Genomic DNA, 13,791 nt, shown 5'->3' with positions numbered 1-13,791 from the left:
AAGAGTGAGGAATAATTGGGTGGGCAGGGCCTAGGGGTTAATGACTACTTAAGTGTACGGGCAGGGATGGTCGCCACACGAGCATACAGAGTTGTGTACTTAAGTGTACGGGCAGGGGTGGTCGCTACACGAGCATACAGAGTTGTGCAACAGCAGGGATATCTCGGATTTGAAGGGAGTACGAGAAGGGATTTCGCGAAGCTGGGTGGGCAGGCAATTAAAGTAATGAAGGGCCTTGTACAGGGGAGAATGGAGACAGCGGTCAGTCCGCGGAGCTGGCAAGTGTTGTCGGTGCTGTTGTACGGGGCTAAGAACTGGACACTATTGCCTGCCGACATACGTTGCCTTGAACAATTCCACAACCGCTGTGTTCGTGTCATTCTTGGCATCTCGCGTTCCAAACAGTGGGAGGACCACCTGTCATCTGCCTCGCTGCATAGGATGTGCGCTACAGAGCCAGTTGCTGACATGGTTGCCCATCGACGGCTGCAGTGGCTTGCCCACATTGCCAGGATGGATGACCACCGGCTTCCAAAGGCAGTGTTGTTCTCGTGGCTCCATACTCCATGCCCTGCCCATGGCCCCAGGCGTCGATGGCATGATGTGTTACGCGACGACCTCAAGGCGTTTGGTCTATACACCTGAGTAGAAGGTGAACCTCTTTCAGTAGTCTATGTATGGTGTTATGGCAAATCACTGCCGCTAGCTTTTGGGTGTCAGTACGTTCATGGTAATTCCAATGCATGCCCGAATCAACGTGCCCTCCTTTGGTGTCAGTTATGCTGTGTGCACGCGTAGAGGTGATACATTTATTGTTCCTGTGTGGACCAGTCTGATCATAATTATTCCTGGCTGTTCTTTCGTGCTATTCATGCTATTCATGATGCATGTAGTAGTAGTAGTAGTGCATCGTGTTGTGTTGTTATGCATGTCTCATGTGCCGTTTCCCGCGCGCGCGTGAAACGGACTTCGCGGCTTGTAGTTTCTGTGCATAATTAGTTGAGTCGGTGTCTTGTTGTTTTGGACTGGAGACGTATACAGTTGTTCTTTTCGTTGTTTCAGTCAGTTACAGCTTGCAGTTATTCCTCTCGTGTAGTTCAGTTGCTTTACTAGTGTCTCATGCTGAAGTAAAGATTATTTGTTATTATCTCTGTGAGTCAGATCCCTCTCTCGTCTAATGGTAGCAGAGGATGGTTATCTTCACCTAGTCGGAAGTCCATCGGAGCGAGATGTCTGAACACAGCGACAATATCAGTCACGAGCGGAACAGGGTCACGGTAGGCGATGATGTTGGGCCTGCCCATGATGTTAAGCCTGGCGATTATGTTGAGCCTGGTAATACGGACGGCCAGGAAGAGCAAGTCAACGATGCTGTGGCCTCGGCATCTGCAGACATGAGAGTGGCAAAAATTCAAATGAAACGGCGCTTGACGTCGCGGCGACGAGGCTTGATTTTGCAGATCCGTGACGAGGAGTTGAGTTTGGATGCCGTGAGAGACAAATTCGAGGCAGTGCAACGAGGTGAATCAGGTGGTGGAGTCACTGGTGACGTGTTTTCAAGCCGAGAAAAAGGCAAAGCAGTCGACGCAGCAATAACGGAGCTGGAGGAAGTGGCAGAAGCAATGGCGCACCTGGAGCAGCAGGTGGAGATGTACGAGGAGCAACAACATATTCGTACGCGTCATTCCGCAGGGTTCAGTCAGTACCACCCTGTTATGCCATCAAGCTTCAGCGCTGCTCACGACCCATTAGGTGGGGTGTCAGGAACTGCTCAGTCTGCGAGTTCTGCACAGTCCGCTAGACCGTCTTCCGCACCTGGTGGCGTCAGTGCGGACTTCACTCCTGTCACAAGCAACATGGACACATCTGCAGCAAGCAACACATCCAGCACCAACAGGCCTGTTAGTGCCAGTGTCTCAAGTAAAAGCGCAATCACCTCACTTTCTTCATCTGTAAGTGCACCCACAAGCTCCAGCTCTACTCCACCAGTCAGTGTGAGTGCAGGGAGCAGTCACCACTCCAGTTCTAGTACCAGTAGTAACCATAGCATCAGTTCCCGCACAAGTAGCAGTGCGCCAGCAGCAGCAGCAGCAGGCCCCACAGTGCCACTGAGTCAGGCCAGCAACACCAGCGCACCTGTAGCTGTACAAGCAACCAATAGCAATGTACTGCCCAGGCAATCAGCCCCTGTTCACTCTAGCAGGGTACACACATCAGTCATGAGTGGAAGTAGCCAGAGACCAACCCATACATTACACCAGTCTGTGGCAGCCGCCCCATTTGTACCTCGAGCAAGTTTCAGGCCTACACAGAGTGTGGCACATGGCCACAGCGGCAGCTACAATGTTCTACCAGCTCCATCGAGGCCATCTAGTTTTGCTGCACCACCAGCTGGAGCCACAGACGTCTTCAGTAAAATGAGAAGCATTTCAATACCCGTGTTTGATGGTGATAAGCGTGCCTATGAGTTATGGAAGGCCACGTTCCTGGCGTGCGTGGACAGTGCGCCAATCAGCCCAACCTTGAAGCTGTTGCAGCTACGACAGTATGTAGCGGGAGAAGCGCTAAGATGCATCGAGCGGCTAGGGTACGCCCCGGACTCATACCACAAGGCAATGGAACGCCTGGAACGGAAATTCGGAGGTACGCGGCGCCAAGTGATGGTGTACTTTGATAAAGTGGAACGATTCAAGCCATTGCACGGAGATCGAGTCAACGCACAAGATCTGGAACAGTTCTCAGATTTGTTGGAAGTAGCCGTGACCAACTTGAAAGCAGCGGGTCGCCAATCGGAGCTAGAGGTGGGCACTCTGTACGCGCGAATCCAGCAGAAGCTGCTGCCAGAAGACCTGCTGACAAGATACCGGTACCATAAATGGCTCTATGAGCATCAGCGCCCAGAAGGGGTAGAGGCGTTGCTCGAGTGGGTCAATCTCGAGGCCGACTTTCACATTACCGCCAATGAAGCCATCGCAGGCCTAGCACCTGGTCGCCATAGACATGGCCGAGAGCGCCCAGCAGCCCGAGGCCACTCATTCCATGCAGCAGAGTCACCCAATCTGACACCGGCAGCGTGTCCAGGATGCTCCCAGGACCATCAAGTGTGGACATGCAAAGAGTTCAAGGAAATGGATGTGGACAAGCATTGGAAAGTGGCAAAAACCCATCGGCTCTGCTATCGCTGTCTGGGCAAGGGCCACCAAGGTGCTGACTGCCAGCGGAAGAGAAAGTGTGGCGTAGACAAGTGCAGCGATACCCACAACTATCTGCTTCACAGGGCAGTAGCCATTGACATGTCTAGAGCCAGCAATGGCACGGAAAGGGGTCGCACCAATGAGACAGCCAGAACCACAACCACTGCTAACATCGGAGCAGGCGCCAGACCGTTGTCACTGAGAACCTTGCCGGTCGTTTTACGAAACGGTGACCGCAACCTCAGGGTAAATGCGCTGTTGGATGATGGGAGCACCCAAAGTTATGTGAACACAGAGGTAGCGGACCAGCTCAACTTGCAGGGACCCATGAAACAGGTTTCGATCAGCACCCTCAACGGAGCAGTGGAGTCTTTCGAGTCAATGCCAGTGGATCTGCTGGTAGAGAGTGTAGATGGCAAGTTCATCAGTCCGTTCTCAGCCATCACAACTAGTCACGTCACAGGCACACTGAAACCGTACGATTGGACCGTCGAGTCAAGTCAGTACCATCATCTGCAGGACATACCCTTCGAACAGCCAGCAACTCGCCAGGTTGATACGCTGATTGGCCTGGATCATGCCGAGCTTCACTACTCTCTGGAGGAGATGAGGGGTGATCAGGAAGAACTGGTGGCGAGGAGAACCGCGCTAGGTTGGACCTGTGAGTGGAAGCTCAGATCATCACCGCACTCACTTCAGCAGAGTCGATGACGGTAATCTGGAGATGCTGGTCCGGCGTATGTGGGAGGTGGAAGAGCCTCGCCGACAGAGCCCGCTTGCAGCAAATGACCGACAAACTCTTGCAGATGCAGAGGCAGCAACAAAGTACTGCAACGGCACGCACACCGTCAAGCTGCCTTGGAAGAAAAGTCCGCCAGAGGAGAACGGTAGCTACGAGATGGCACTGAAGAGACTGCGCTCGACGGAGAAACGCCTCCGCAAGGAACCAGAAGTAGCAAAGGAGTACTGCCGTGTACTGCAGCATCATGTGAACGCTGGATATATGACTGCAGTAAAGCTCGAGTCAACAGGTGGTTGGTACCTCCCGCACTTTCCAGTCACCAGACCAGATGCAACAACAACTAAAGTGAGGGTGGTCTTTGACGCATCAGCCAAATGCAAAGGAGCAAGCCTGAACGACTACCTCCACCCAGGACCGAAGCTGCAGAGAGAGCTACCGCACGTATTGCTGCGATTCAGGGCAAAGCCAGTTGCTATCGTGGCCGATGTAGCAGAAATGTACCTCCAGATCGAGCTGTCTGAAGATGATCAGAAATTTCATCGTTTTCTGTGGCGGGACTTGGATGCGTCAAAGGAGCCAGTCGCCTACCAGTACCAACGGGTGGTGTTTGGCGTGAATTCGTCCCCATTCCTAGCACAAATGGTGTCTCAGAAACATGCTGAGCAGCTAAAAGAAGATTTCCCACGTACTGCGGAGGCGGTGTTGAAGTCGACTTTTCTGGACGACACTATGGATTGAATTGCCCTAACAGTACAACAGTCGTCCAGTTTTGCAGCCATTTATGTTTCTGTACAGCTAGCTTATAGCTCGTTACGTTTCGTTTTCTTTTCTGATAGTTCATTTTAGTTGTATCAACGTTGATACTTACCGGTAGTCGTATCAAGGAGGGTGGAATGAGTAGAAGGTGAACCTCTTTCAGTAGTCTATGTATGGTGTTATGGCAAATCACTGCCGCTAGCTTTTGGGTGTCAGTACGTTCATGGTAATTCCAATGCATGCCCGAATCAACGTGCCCTCCTTTGGTGTCAGTTATGCTGTGTGCACGCGTAGAGGTGATACATTTATTGTTCCTGTGTGGACCAGTCTGATCATAATTATTCCTGGCTGTTCTTTCGTGCTATTCATGCTATTCATGATGCATGTAGTAGTAGTAGTAGTGCATCGTGTTGTGTTGTTATGCATGTCTCATGTGCCGTTTCCCGCGCGCGCGTGAAACGGACTTCGCGGCTTGTAGTTTCTGTGCATAATTAGTTGAGTCGGTGTCTTGTTGTTTTGGACTGGAGACGTATACAGTTGTTCTTTTCGTTGTTTCAGTCAGTTACAGCTTGCAGTTATTCCTCTCGTGTAGTTCAGTTGCTTGACTAGTGTCTCATGCTGAAGTAAAGATTATTTGTTATTATCTCTGTGAGTCAGATCCCTCTCTCGTCTACACCGGTTGGTACAACCTCGCAGCTGAACGTGGCGAGCGGATCCAGTTGATCTCGGATGCCATTGTTGCACGGTGCTTACGCCTTGAAACGACAGCCAAGTCAGTGTGTTGTGCGATCTGTGAGCGACTCTTCGCCAGTGAAAGGGGACTTCGGCGGCACAAATGCAGGGAAGAGCGACTGAAGACGATCCGTGAACAGGCCGGTGCTGTGTTGTGCGAAACGTTCCATCGTTGGTTTGCTAGCCGAGGTGAATTTGCTGTGCACAGCTGCTCTCCCAGCTTTGGTGACGCTCCAGTTCCAGAGATAGTTGCACCTCGTCCACCTGATTGCAGCCAATGTCAGTATCACTGCCACACCTGTGACCGCTGTTTCCGGAGAAAAGCTGGGCACCGCCAGCACAACTGCAACCGCAGAACATGCAGCTCTGGCTCCGAGCGCCGCACCATCCCTTGCCCGGCCTGCTCTCGGAAGTTCACGTCTCCAGTACCTGGCTCAACACAAATGCAAGAAGTAACTCTGCCCTCCTTGCCTCCTTGAGGCACTGCATCATCTTTAGGTGGCAGTTTCAAGGTTTCAAGGTGTGTGTGAGTGTGTGTGTGTGTGTGTGTGTGTGTGTGTGTGTGTGCATGTGTGTGTGTGTGTGTGTGTGTGTGTGCATGTGTGTGTGTGTGTGTGTGTGTGTGTGTGCATGTGTGTGTGTGTGTGTGTGTGTGTGTGTGTGTGTGCATATGTGTGCGTGACACTTATTTCTACACTTGTACACACATATACATTTACACACCTGGTTCTGGTCCTGGTTAAGCATGGGCGGGTAATGCTAGTTATTTGCTGCGATAATGCTAAAGGCAATGCTAATAATAATTATGAGGATATAATGCCATTTATAATGCTCACACTACTCCATAATGCCAGTTTGAAAGTTGTAAAAGTCGAGTCAAGAAGGCCGTCTTGGATCAAGGCCAAAGCGTAGACGAAAAGAACTCAAACAGCAGTGAGGAAGCTTCCACTGACAATCCACTGAGTAGGTTGGTTTGTAATGTCAAGTCTCCGGACGAAGCTGGACGGGTTCAGATGCACGATGGTCGGAACTGGACCTAGCCAGCTTCATGCATGACACCGTTTTCGACCGGCAATTATGCTTGTAATGCCAATTTTGCATCGAAATGGTGTTATAATGCCAGCATTATGCCACCTGGAAAAAAGGGACTATAATGCCAGCCATAAAGTTAGCATCACCTGCCCATGACTAGTCCTGGTAAACACTTCCATCACGGTCACGTGTTCACTTGCGGGGCCGACAACATAGAAACGACGAGCGACGGCAGAAAGTCGGCAATCCGCCGAGAGATAAGGGACCATGTTCAGTCGGCACGACGAGAGAGCCATCTTTGGCAGCAATGAATTTGGAATCCACGAGTAGAGCGGCAACACAGACCACAGGCCCCACAGTGGGCCTTGCAGCACGAGAGGGCGAGCCGCACACGCGGCGCCGGTGGAGTCACCTAAGAAAGCAATGGTAGACACCGCCGCCCCGCACGGAGCCTGAGACGATGTCGCTGGGAGCGTCCGGGAGTTGAGGCATTTGTGGACCGCCAAACCTCCGGCACTGCGAAACCAGCGCTTGCAGGAAGAACATTGTCGGCTACCTCTGTTCCGATACAGGTTTGCGCGCTCACCGAGGCATTTATGATGAGATAAACCGCTCCTGGAGAAGAGACAACCACACTCGGAACAAGGTGTCCGCAGGGGCTCACAAACGGGTTCGGGCGAGGCAGAACATTGTAAGCGGCCCGCCATTCCTGTCTATCCTCGGCCAAGTCGTACCATTCATCGATGCCCAACGCTGCCAGATTCTTCCGCGCAGCATCACGCCACCTTTTCCTTGGGCCGCACATTGGACAGACAGGATGTAGGGTGCCAAACAGTAGCTGACGCGGGGGCACGCTCTTCATGCATTTGCACAACATGCCCAAGCCACTCCATGCGGCGCGATGTCAGCAGGCTGGGGATGTCACAGGGTTGACGCGGATTCCAATGCTCCAGAACATCAACCCTGGTCAGTCGTTCGTCCCAGACATTCGGCTGGCTGATGCCCATCACGGAACGGTTGCAGCGCAGATGGAAAGAGTACAGTGGATCAAGGTCGGGCTTCAACGGCATCCAGCACTCAGCACAGTACAGAAGCAGAGACAACACGCATGCCCCGTACACAAGCCGCTTCGTAGCAAGTGAGAGGTTGCTGTCATTGAAAACCGGCTGGCGCAGGGCTCCAAATGCACGTGATGCACCTGCAATGCGCGAGCAGATATCTGGGGTGGATCGGCCATTCGTGTGGAGGAGAGAGCCAAGATAACGAAAACTATTTACACACTCGACCACCTCACCCGCCACGTCCAGGGGCAGCCGGTCAGCTTTTACACATTTACACACACACACGCACACACACACACACACACACACACACACACACACACACACACACACGCACACACACGCACACACATGCACATATACACATACTCTAAACACATTATCACACACATAATTCACACACGCGCGCGTGCACGCACACACACATACATACACACGCACGCACACACGCACACTCACACGCATTCATAAACACTCTCATACACATTCATAAACACATACACACATCCCTCAGACCTCAGACATGCCCACCGCGGAAGCGGTGATAGCGAACAGCTATGTTAGACATGGCAACTTGTGCTGGGATTACACCATTCAACAGCTTGCAAGGCTGATGAATAGATGACTTGCACAAAGATCCGAGCCGCGAGTGAGACAGGGCAAGTGCACCCTGTGCACCCAGGCTACACTGCGGGCACCCTACACCGTCTGTAGTGTAGATCTACTTTTTTTGTCAGCATGAATGAACGGTGCACGGCATGTACGCTACACAACTACGTGTACGTGTACATGATCAGTACATGTACCGTGTGTCTTACGTCAGTATGTCTTCAGCAGCTCATGCGGAGTCATGTGCACTTGTAAGGTTAGTGCAAGTACATTACTGTATATTATGTGAAGAGAAGTCAGGCGTCCAAACTAACCCAAAATACTCTTGCCTTTAATATTCTTCGGTGAAATAGTTATAATAAATTGTCTTACTAAACAACAGTGAGCATAGAAGCAAACTCGATGCACCCAATAATATGGCTTCCGGGAACAGCAAGTGTTGCACGAGGATCCCAAGAACACGTCAAGTTCCATGCTACCCGCCACCATCAAAAGAACGAAGGATAACTGTGCTAGCCTAGTTCATAATCAATGTAACGCTAATGGTACGGGATAGTAGGAGCCTGTTGGGAAGGCGTGGGTGAGCTGTAAAATCTTGTATGGTTTGCACAGCACAACATACATGCAGCAGTTATTGCGACAGTTAACGTCGATGGACGAGAGTCATAAAGCACAGTCCATGGGGGTTGACGTTTCTGGGCTTCCTTTCCGAAAGGAAAGTTTTATTTCTTCTTCAATAAAGCAGAATCATGCTGATTATACCAGTCTGTTAGGAAGACAAGAAAGCAGCCATGGACATTGTGCCATACTAGAGGAACGACAGGTTAAAGATAAAGCACTTCATCTGAAAACTCAAGGACTATCCATAAATACAGCAAATGATAATCCTAGCCTGGTAATGTCCAACTCCGTCATGTGAGCCATTCGGTGAGTTATCATGGGAAGCATAATGTTCGAAATGCTGACATTTGAACAGTTGCAGTTGTGTTCGTCGCCACACAATGCCATCACCAGTTCACATTCGAAATGTGTGTAGCCATTTTTACGCTTGTGTCCCTGTACACGGCATGTAAGGCTGAACAGATTCAACTCTTCCATCGCTTCCTGATCTGTACAGTAGCGCGGTTGCGTTCCCGTTCCTGACACTCACATTCGTCTCCGCTAACCAGCATCATGAGCACTCCAATGATTCCCGCCGCTCCTTCCGAATCGTCCCAGCGCGCCCCGTCAAAATGTGAATTACTGTAGGCAACGGAGCTAGTGTATGACGAAGGCGAATGCACTGTTCGATGATGCTCCAACAAATCCTTTCACCGTTGTATGGAATTTGTAAGAAGAGTAGTGGCTCAACTGTAGGTCCAACGCAGAAGGTACCTCACAGCGCAGTTCTGTTACGTCAATAATAATGAACATACTCAGCAGACTGTGATGTTTATCAGACACACTCTGGCATTATTTGTTCCACATTCTCCCAGGAGGAGATAAAAAAAGTAGTTCAATCATGTCTTCAGTACATGGGGTACTGTTGCCTCGTTGCAACTAAACAGGTATGCAAGTTACTTTCCCATGAGACCCAGCCGGAGCTGCATCGTCGTCATTACCCTCAGCTAATCATGGAGAGGTCAGTGTCTGCTGCAGAGCCGGGTGAGCCGGGTAATCGACCCGGTTGGGCGGCGCTTGGACCCTGTTGAAAATATAGTACCAGGTCACCTGTGAGGCTGTGACCCGGTTGGAACTTTACACGTTCGAACTTTGAAAGGACTGACTACATAGCTTGTATGTGTGACAGATCATGCAGAGGCGTGCGTCGAATACATGTGTACCCGGCTCCGATCCGGTTGAAATGGTTGCGCCAGGTACACGTGTACCCGGCTGTCCTACAATCCTACAGCAGACACTGGAGGTATGATGTGACTTTCATCCACTCCCTGATTCAATCATAGTTTGCGAGCCTGCGCCAAACTGCTTTCTCACTAGATCCAGGCATTGGATACATATGGCTTCAGTATGGTATACAATGCTATGTCTCTGGCCTAAGTCCAAGTCTAGATACAGCTGCTCAGAGTCAGGGCTGATGAAATGGTCATATTGGAACAAGTGAGACTTCAACAGTAGCTAGTACACATCAGGCCTGAGGACTTCGCAGCGTTTCTCCAGCACACTTGTTCTCTCCTTCAACTCAGATACTAGTTGAAGTACTACTAAAGGCCATATGGCTCTCACACTCGGTCCTTCCACCCTTCATTTTCGTGGTTTGGGCTTCCACTCGTGACTCGGCAGGTTCCTGGCCTCTCCGCAGTCTGTCCTCAGGAGAGGGTCGCTCTGGAGCTAGTGCAGCCGAATTAAAGGGAATCGAGTTCTTTCTCAGACGTCCACAAACTTTCGTTGTGCTTGACTTCGCTTCCACTGCGGGAAAGTAGTCACACTTCAGGACCACGACGTGCTTGTTGCAGCCTACACCAATGATACTAAAATAATATTCCCTCATTTTTCTGCCTCCCGGCCGGCCGGCTCAGAAAGCCCGGAACGTATGGAATGAGACCCTCAGGTCCATCTCTCGTCTGCTAGTGCATCCAGGAGCGCAGCAGCGCTTCGGCATGACGATACAAGCCGAATCAAAACAACTCTACTCGCTAGCCAAAAAAACTAGCTCAGTGTTCGTCAGGCAAAAAGCGAAACTTCGAAAGTCACGAACTCAAAAGGTGGGAAGTCAGAAAGTCCACTTGCCCCGTCTCGAACCCAGACAATCTTTGTGCAAGTCATCTATTGACCGCCACTCTTTTTAGCCTTGTATCCCCCACACAGCTGTTTGAAGTGACTTTTCCGGCCAGTGAATCCCTATTTTTCATTTTTTTCATTTTTTCTACACACACACCACACCACATACTCCGGCATACACTGGCTGTTGGTAACCACCCAGGAGAATGAAAGAAAAGTCAGGAAGATTCCGAGAAAGAGAAGAAAGATGTGTGCGACCATAATCGTCGGGAATTGAACCCGCAACCTCTTGATCGGAAATCGACTTCACATACCACTGCACCATATGGGACACACACACACACACACACACACACACGTTCACAACCACACATGTGTGCATGTGTGTGTGTGCATGTGTGTGCCCCCCCCCTTTCCCTGTTTCTGCACCTTGTCCTCACCCATTTACTGAGGTGTGGTGAGCCCATAAGTGGAATCATTTCCAAATCCACCCAGAGTTTTGGGGATTTCAGGGGGTGTCAGCCCGTTGGGCGGTTCAATAGCCAATTGAGTCATCTTTCCAAAATTCCTTTTGAATCTCTCTCCCCTCTCCCGGGGAGACGCACGTGACCAGTTTCGGCAGTGAGCAACAAGTATGTGTGTATGTGTGTGTGTGTGTGTGTGTGTGTGTGTGTGTGTGTGTGCGCGTGTGTGTGTGTTCGTGTGTGTCTGTATGCATGTATGTTGTGTGTCCATACACAGGTGCAACGGTTGGCTCACATCTCATTGCTGCCGGAGTCCCAACTGGAACCAATGGTACGATAGTCCTGCATAATATTCTGGGAACGGCGGATCGCCCTAAAGTCACATTCCTGAATAATCAGATCATCAATGCTCACCTCACCCCCAGTCAAGTCACAAGCAGCACAAACTTTGTTGCCAATATGATGGTTGGCATGACTTCCTATGCAGCTGTTCTTTACTCCATGAGTCCCGCACTGGCACGGGAAGGTAAGCTTCCTCTCTTGTCATTTTGGCAGTGTGTGAGAGTATGCTTATACCGTAAAGTACCGCGAGAACCCTGTCTGCAAAACAGGCCACACGTGGAGTGCTGGCATTTCCGCTCTCTGGTGGGAAGGGGTGGCCCTCATCACCTGATGACGAAGGATTCATCCGCGCATCAGGCAAGCACACATTCAGCGCAAGAGTCCTGGCATTGGACCCCCAAACCGCATGGGCAAATGAGGCATCTGCAAAAGAGATGCACCACCTTGCCCAGCGTGTGAGGAGTCGGCGAGGAAGCCAATGATCTGTAAAGAATATCTCCTGCTTGTAATCTCGATACTATGCTAGCCCTCGTTCATGATTGTTCTTTTTCTTACTACTTACTACTTTTCACTGCTTTATTTTTTCTTTAAATCCACATGCTCAGGTATTTTCCCCAAGAGCTGCCACCATCATTTTTCCGGTGAGCACCCAGGACACCCGAACTCTTAAACTAGGTTTTTTTGAATGCTTGCGCTACAAAGTAGATGAAGTAACGGCACTCCTCCGGCCGCAGGGCTTTGATATTTTTGGATTGGCCGAAACCTGGCTAGACAGCACTATTGGTGACGGAGAAGTAGCCATTCCTGGATACAACCGTCGCTCACAAGGACAGACCATGTGGGTAGACGAGGAGGAGGTACGTGTATTATTACAAATCTTCTTTGCCAATCCGACCTTGTCCTGAACTGTCTTTGAATGGCCTAGAGGCTGTCTGGATATCGATTCAAGGCGGCCAGGGTCAACATGCAGTGGCCTGGATCTACCGACCTCCAGATGTGGGGATTGACTACTGGAACAACCTTGAAGAGTCACTGCAGCGGGCCCAGGCGCAAGCCCACACATGACCATTATTGGCAATCTCAACGTCAACATGACAACTCACAGTCACCATCGTACACACCTGCAAGACCTCAGCAATATGTTTGGCATCTCGAATTTGGTGAAGTTCCCCACACGGCCGACTCCGAGTGGGAATCATGGTTCAGTGATCAACCTCGTACTAGCAGACCATAACTTTGTCTCGAGTTGAACTGTTTTGGAATGTACAATTAGCGACCACCACGCGGTGATGGCGGACCTTCATATCGCCATAGCAACATCTAGTCCAGGTAGGCACAGCCAAAAGCGTCGCCACTTACACAGCATTGATATCGACCAGTTCCGGTGTGACCTCGCCGAAGCACTCAACGCTAATACTACATCTGCCCACATGGATGTTGAGGACATGTGGACGGCTTTCTCCTCTTCTGAATTTGACTCTCTGCTGGCCTTCCCTCCTCCCATCCCCTTACATTGTATTGGGCCTCCGCAGCTCCCCCCCCCCCCCCCCCCCACCACCACCACCACCACCACCCCACGCACACACTACATTGTCACATAGCACAACTCAACCATTCGCTACCCTGTTATTGAGCACTCCTGCTCGTTTGGTCTCGCGAAATCCAAATAAAATCAATCAATCAAGGGTTCAAAACAGTTCTAGACATACATGCACCCATCATGCCAGAAAGCTGCTGCGACATTACCTTGGCTCGACAAGGATACGTACTAACTCACGCAAAAGAAAAATAGATTACACAAGCGCTGGCTAGGAGATAGAGGAAATGACATCCTACACACCCAGTAAAAGACAGCCCGGTCTCAGGCATCCAACGCAATTCACAGGCAAAGAAACGCTTTTTTCACCAGACAATGTGAGCAGAACTCTCATGATCCAAGGAGAATGTGGTCAATCTTGAACGCGGTAACCGGCCGCTCCAAGGCAAGGCAGGACCCAGTGTGCTACGTTTCTGCGGCGAGCAGCTCCTTCAATATTATTGTCACTGATCCAAGCCGTCCAGACACCCTACAGATACCCCATGGTCCCTGCACCCGCACCTCGCTCTCAGCTCACACGCCAACGACCTGTCCCGCAGTACAG

At 50.8% G+C, this 13,791-nt stretch overlaps 1 protein-coding gene across 1 annotated transcript in view; it reads left to right on the top strand.

The window, feature by feature from the left end:
- The window catches only part of LOC135827481 (mucin-2-like), a 130,765-nt gene that overhangs the window by 110,065 nt on the left and 6,909 nt on the right, over positions 1 to 13,791 (top strand). The window contains exon 14 of the mRNA XM_065339974.1: positions 11,586 to 11,834. Within this exon, the coding sequence (XP_065196046.1) occupies positions 11,586 to 11,834 (249 nt within the window). The remainder of the gene's footprint in view (positions 1 to 11,585; positions 11,835 to 13,791) is intronic.

The sequence above is a fragment of the Sycon ciliatum genome, chromosome 11 (genome assembly GCF_964019385.1).
Source record: "Sycon ciliatum chromosome 11, ocSycCili1.1, whole genome shotgun sequence".
NCBI lineage: Eukaryota > Metazoa > Porifera > Calcarea > Leucosolenida > Sycettidae > Sycon > Sycon ciliatum.
Note: the sequence above shows the minus strand (reverse complement) of the source record. Positions and strands in the feature narration are given on the sequence as shown.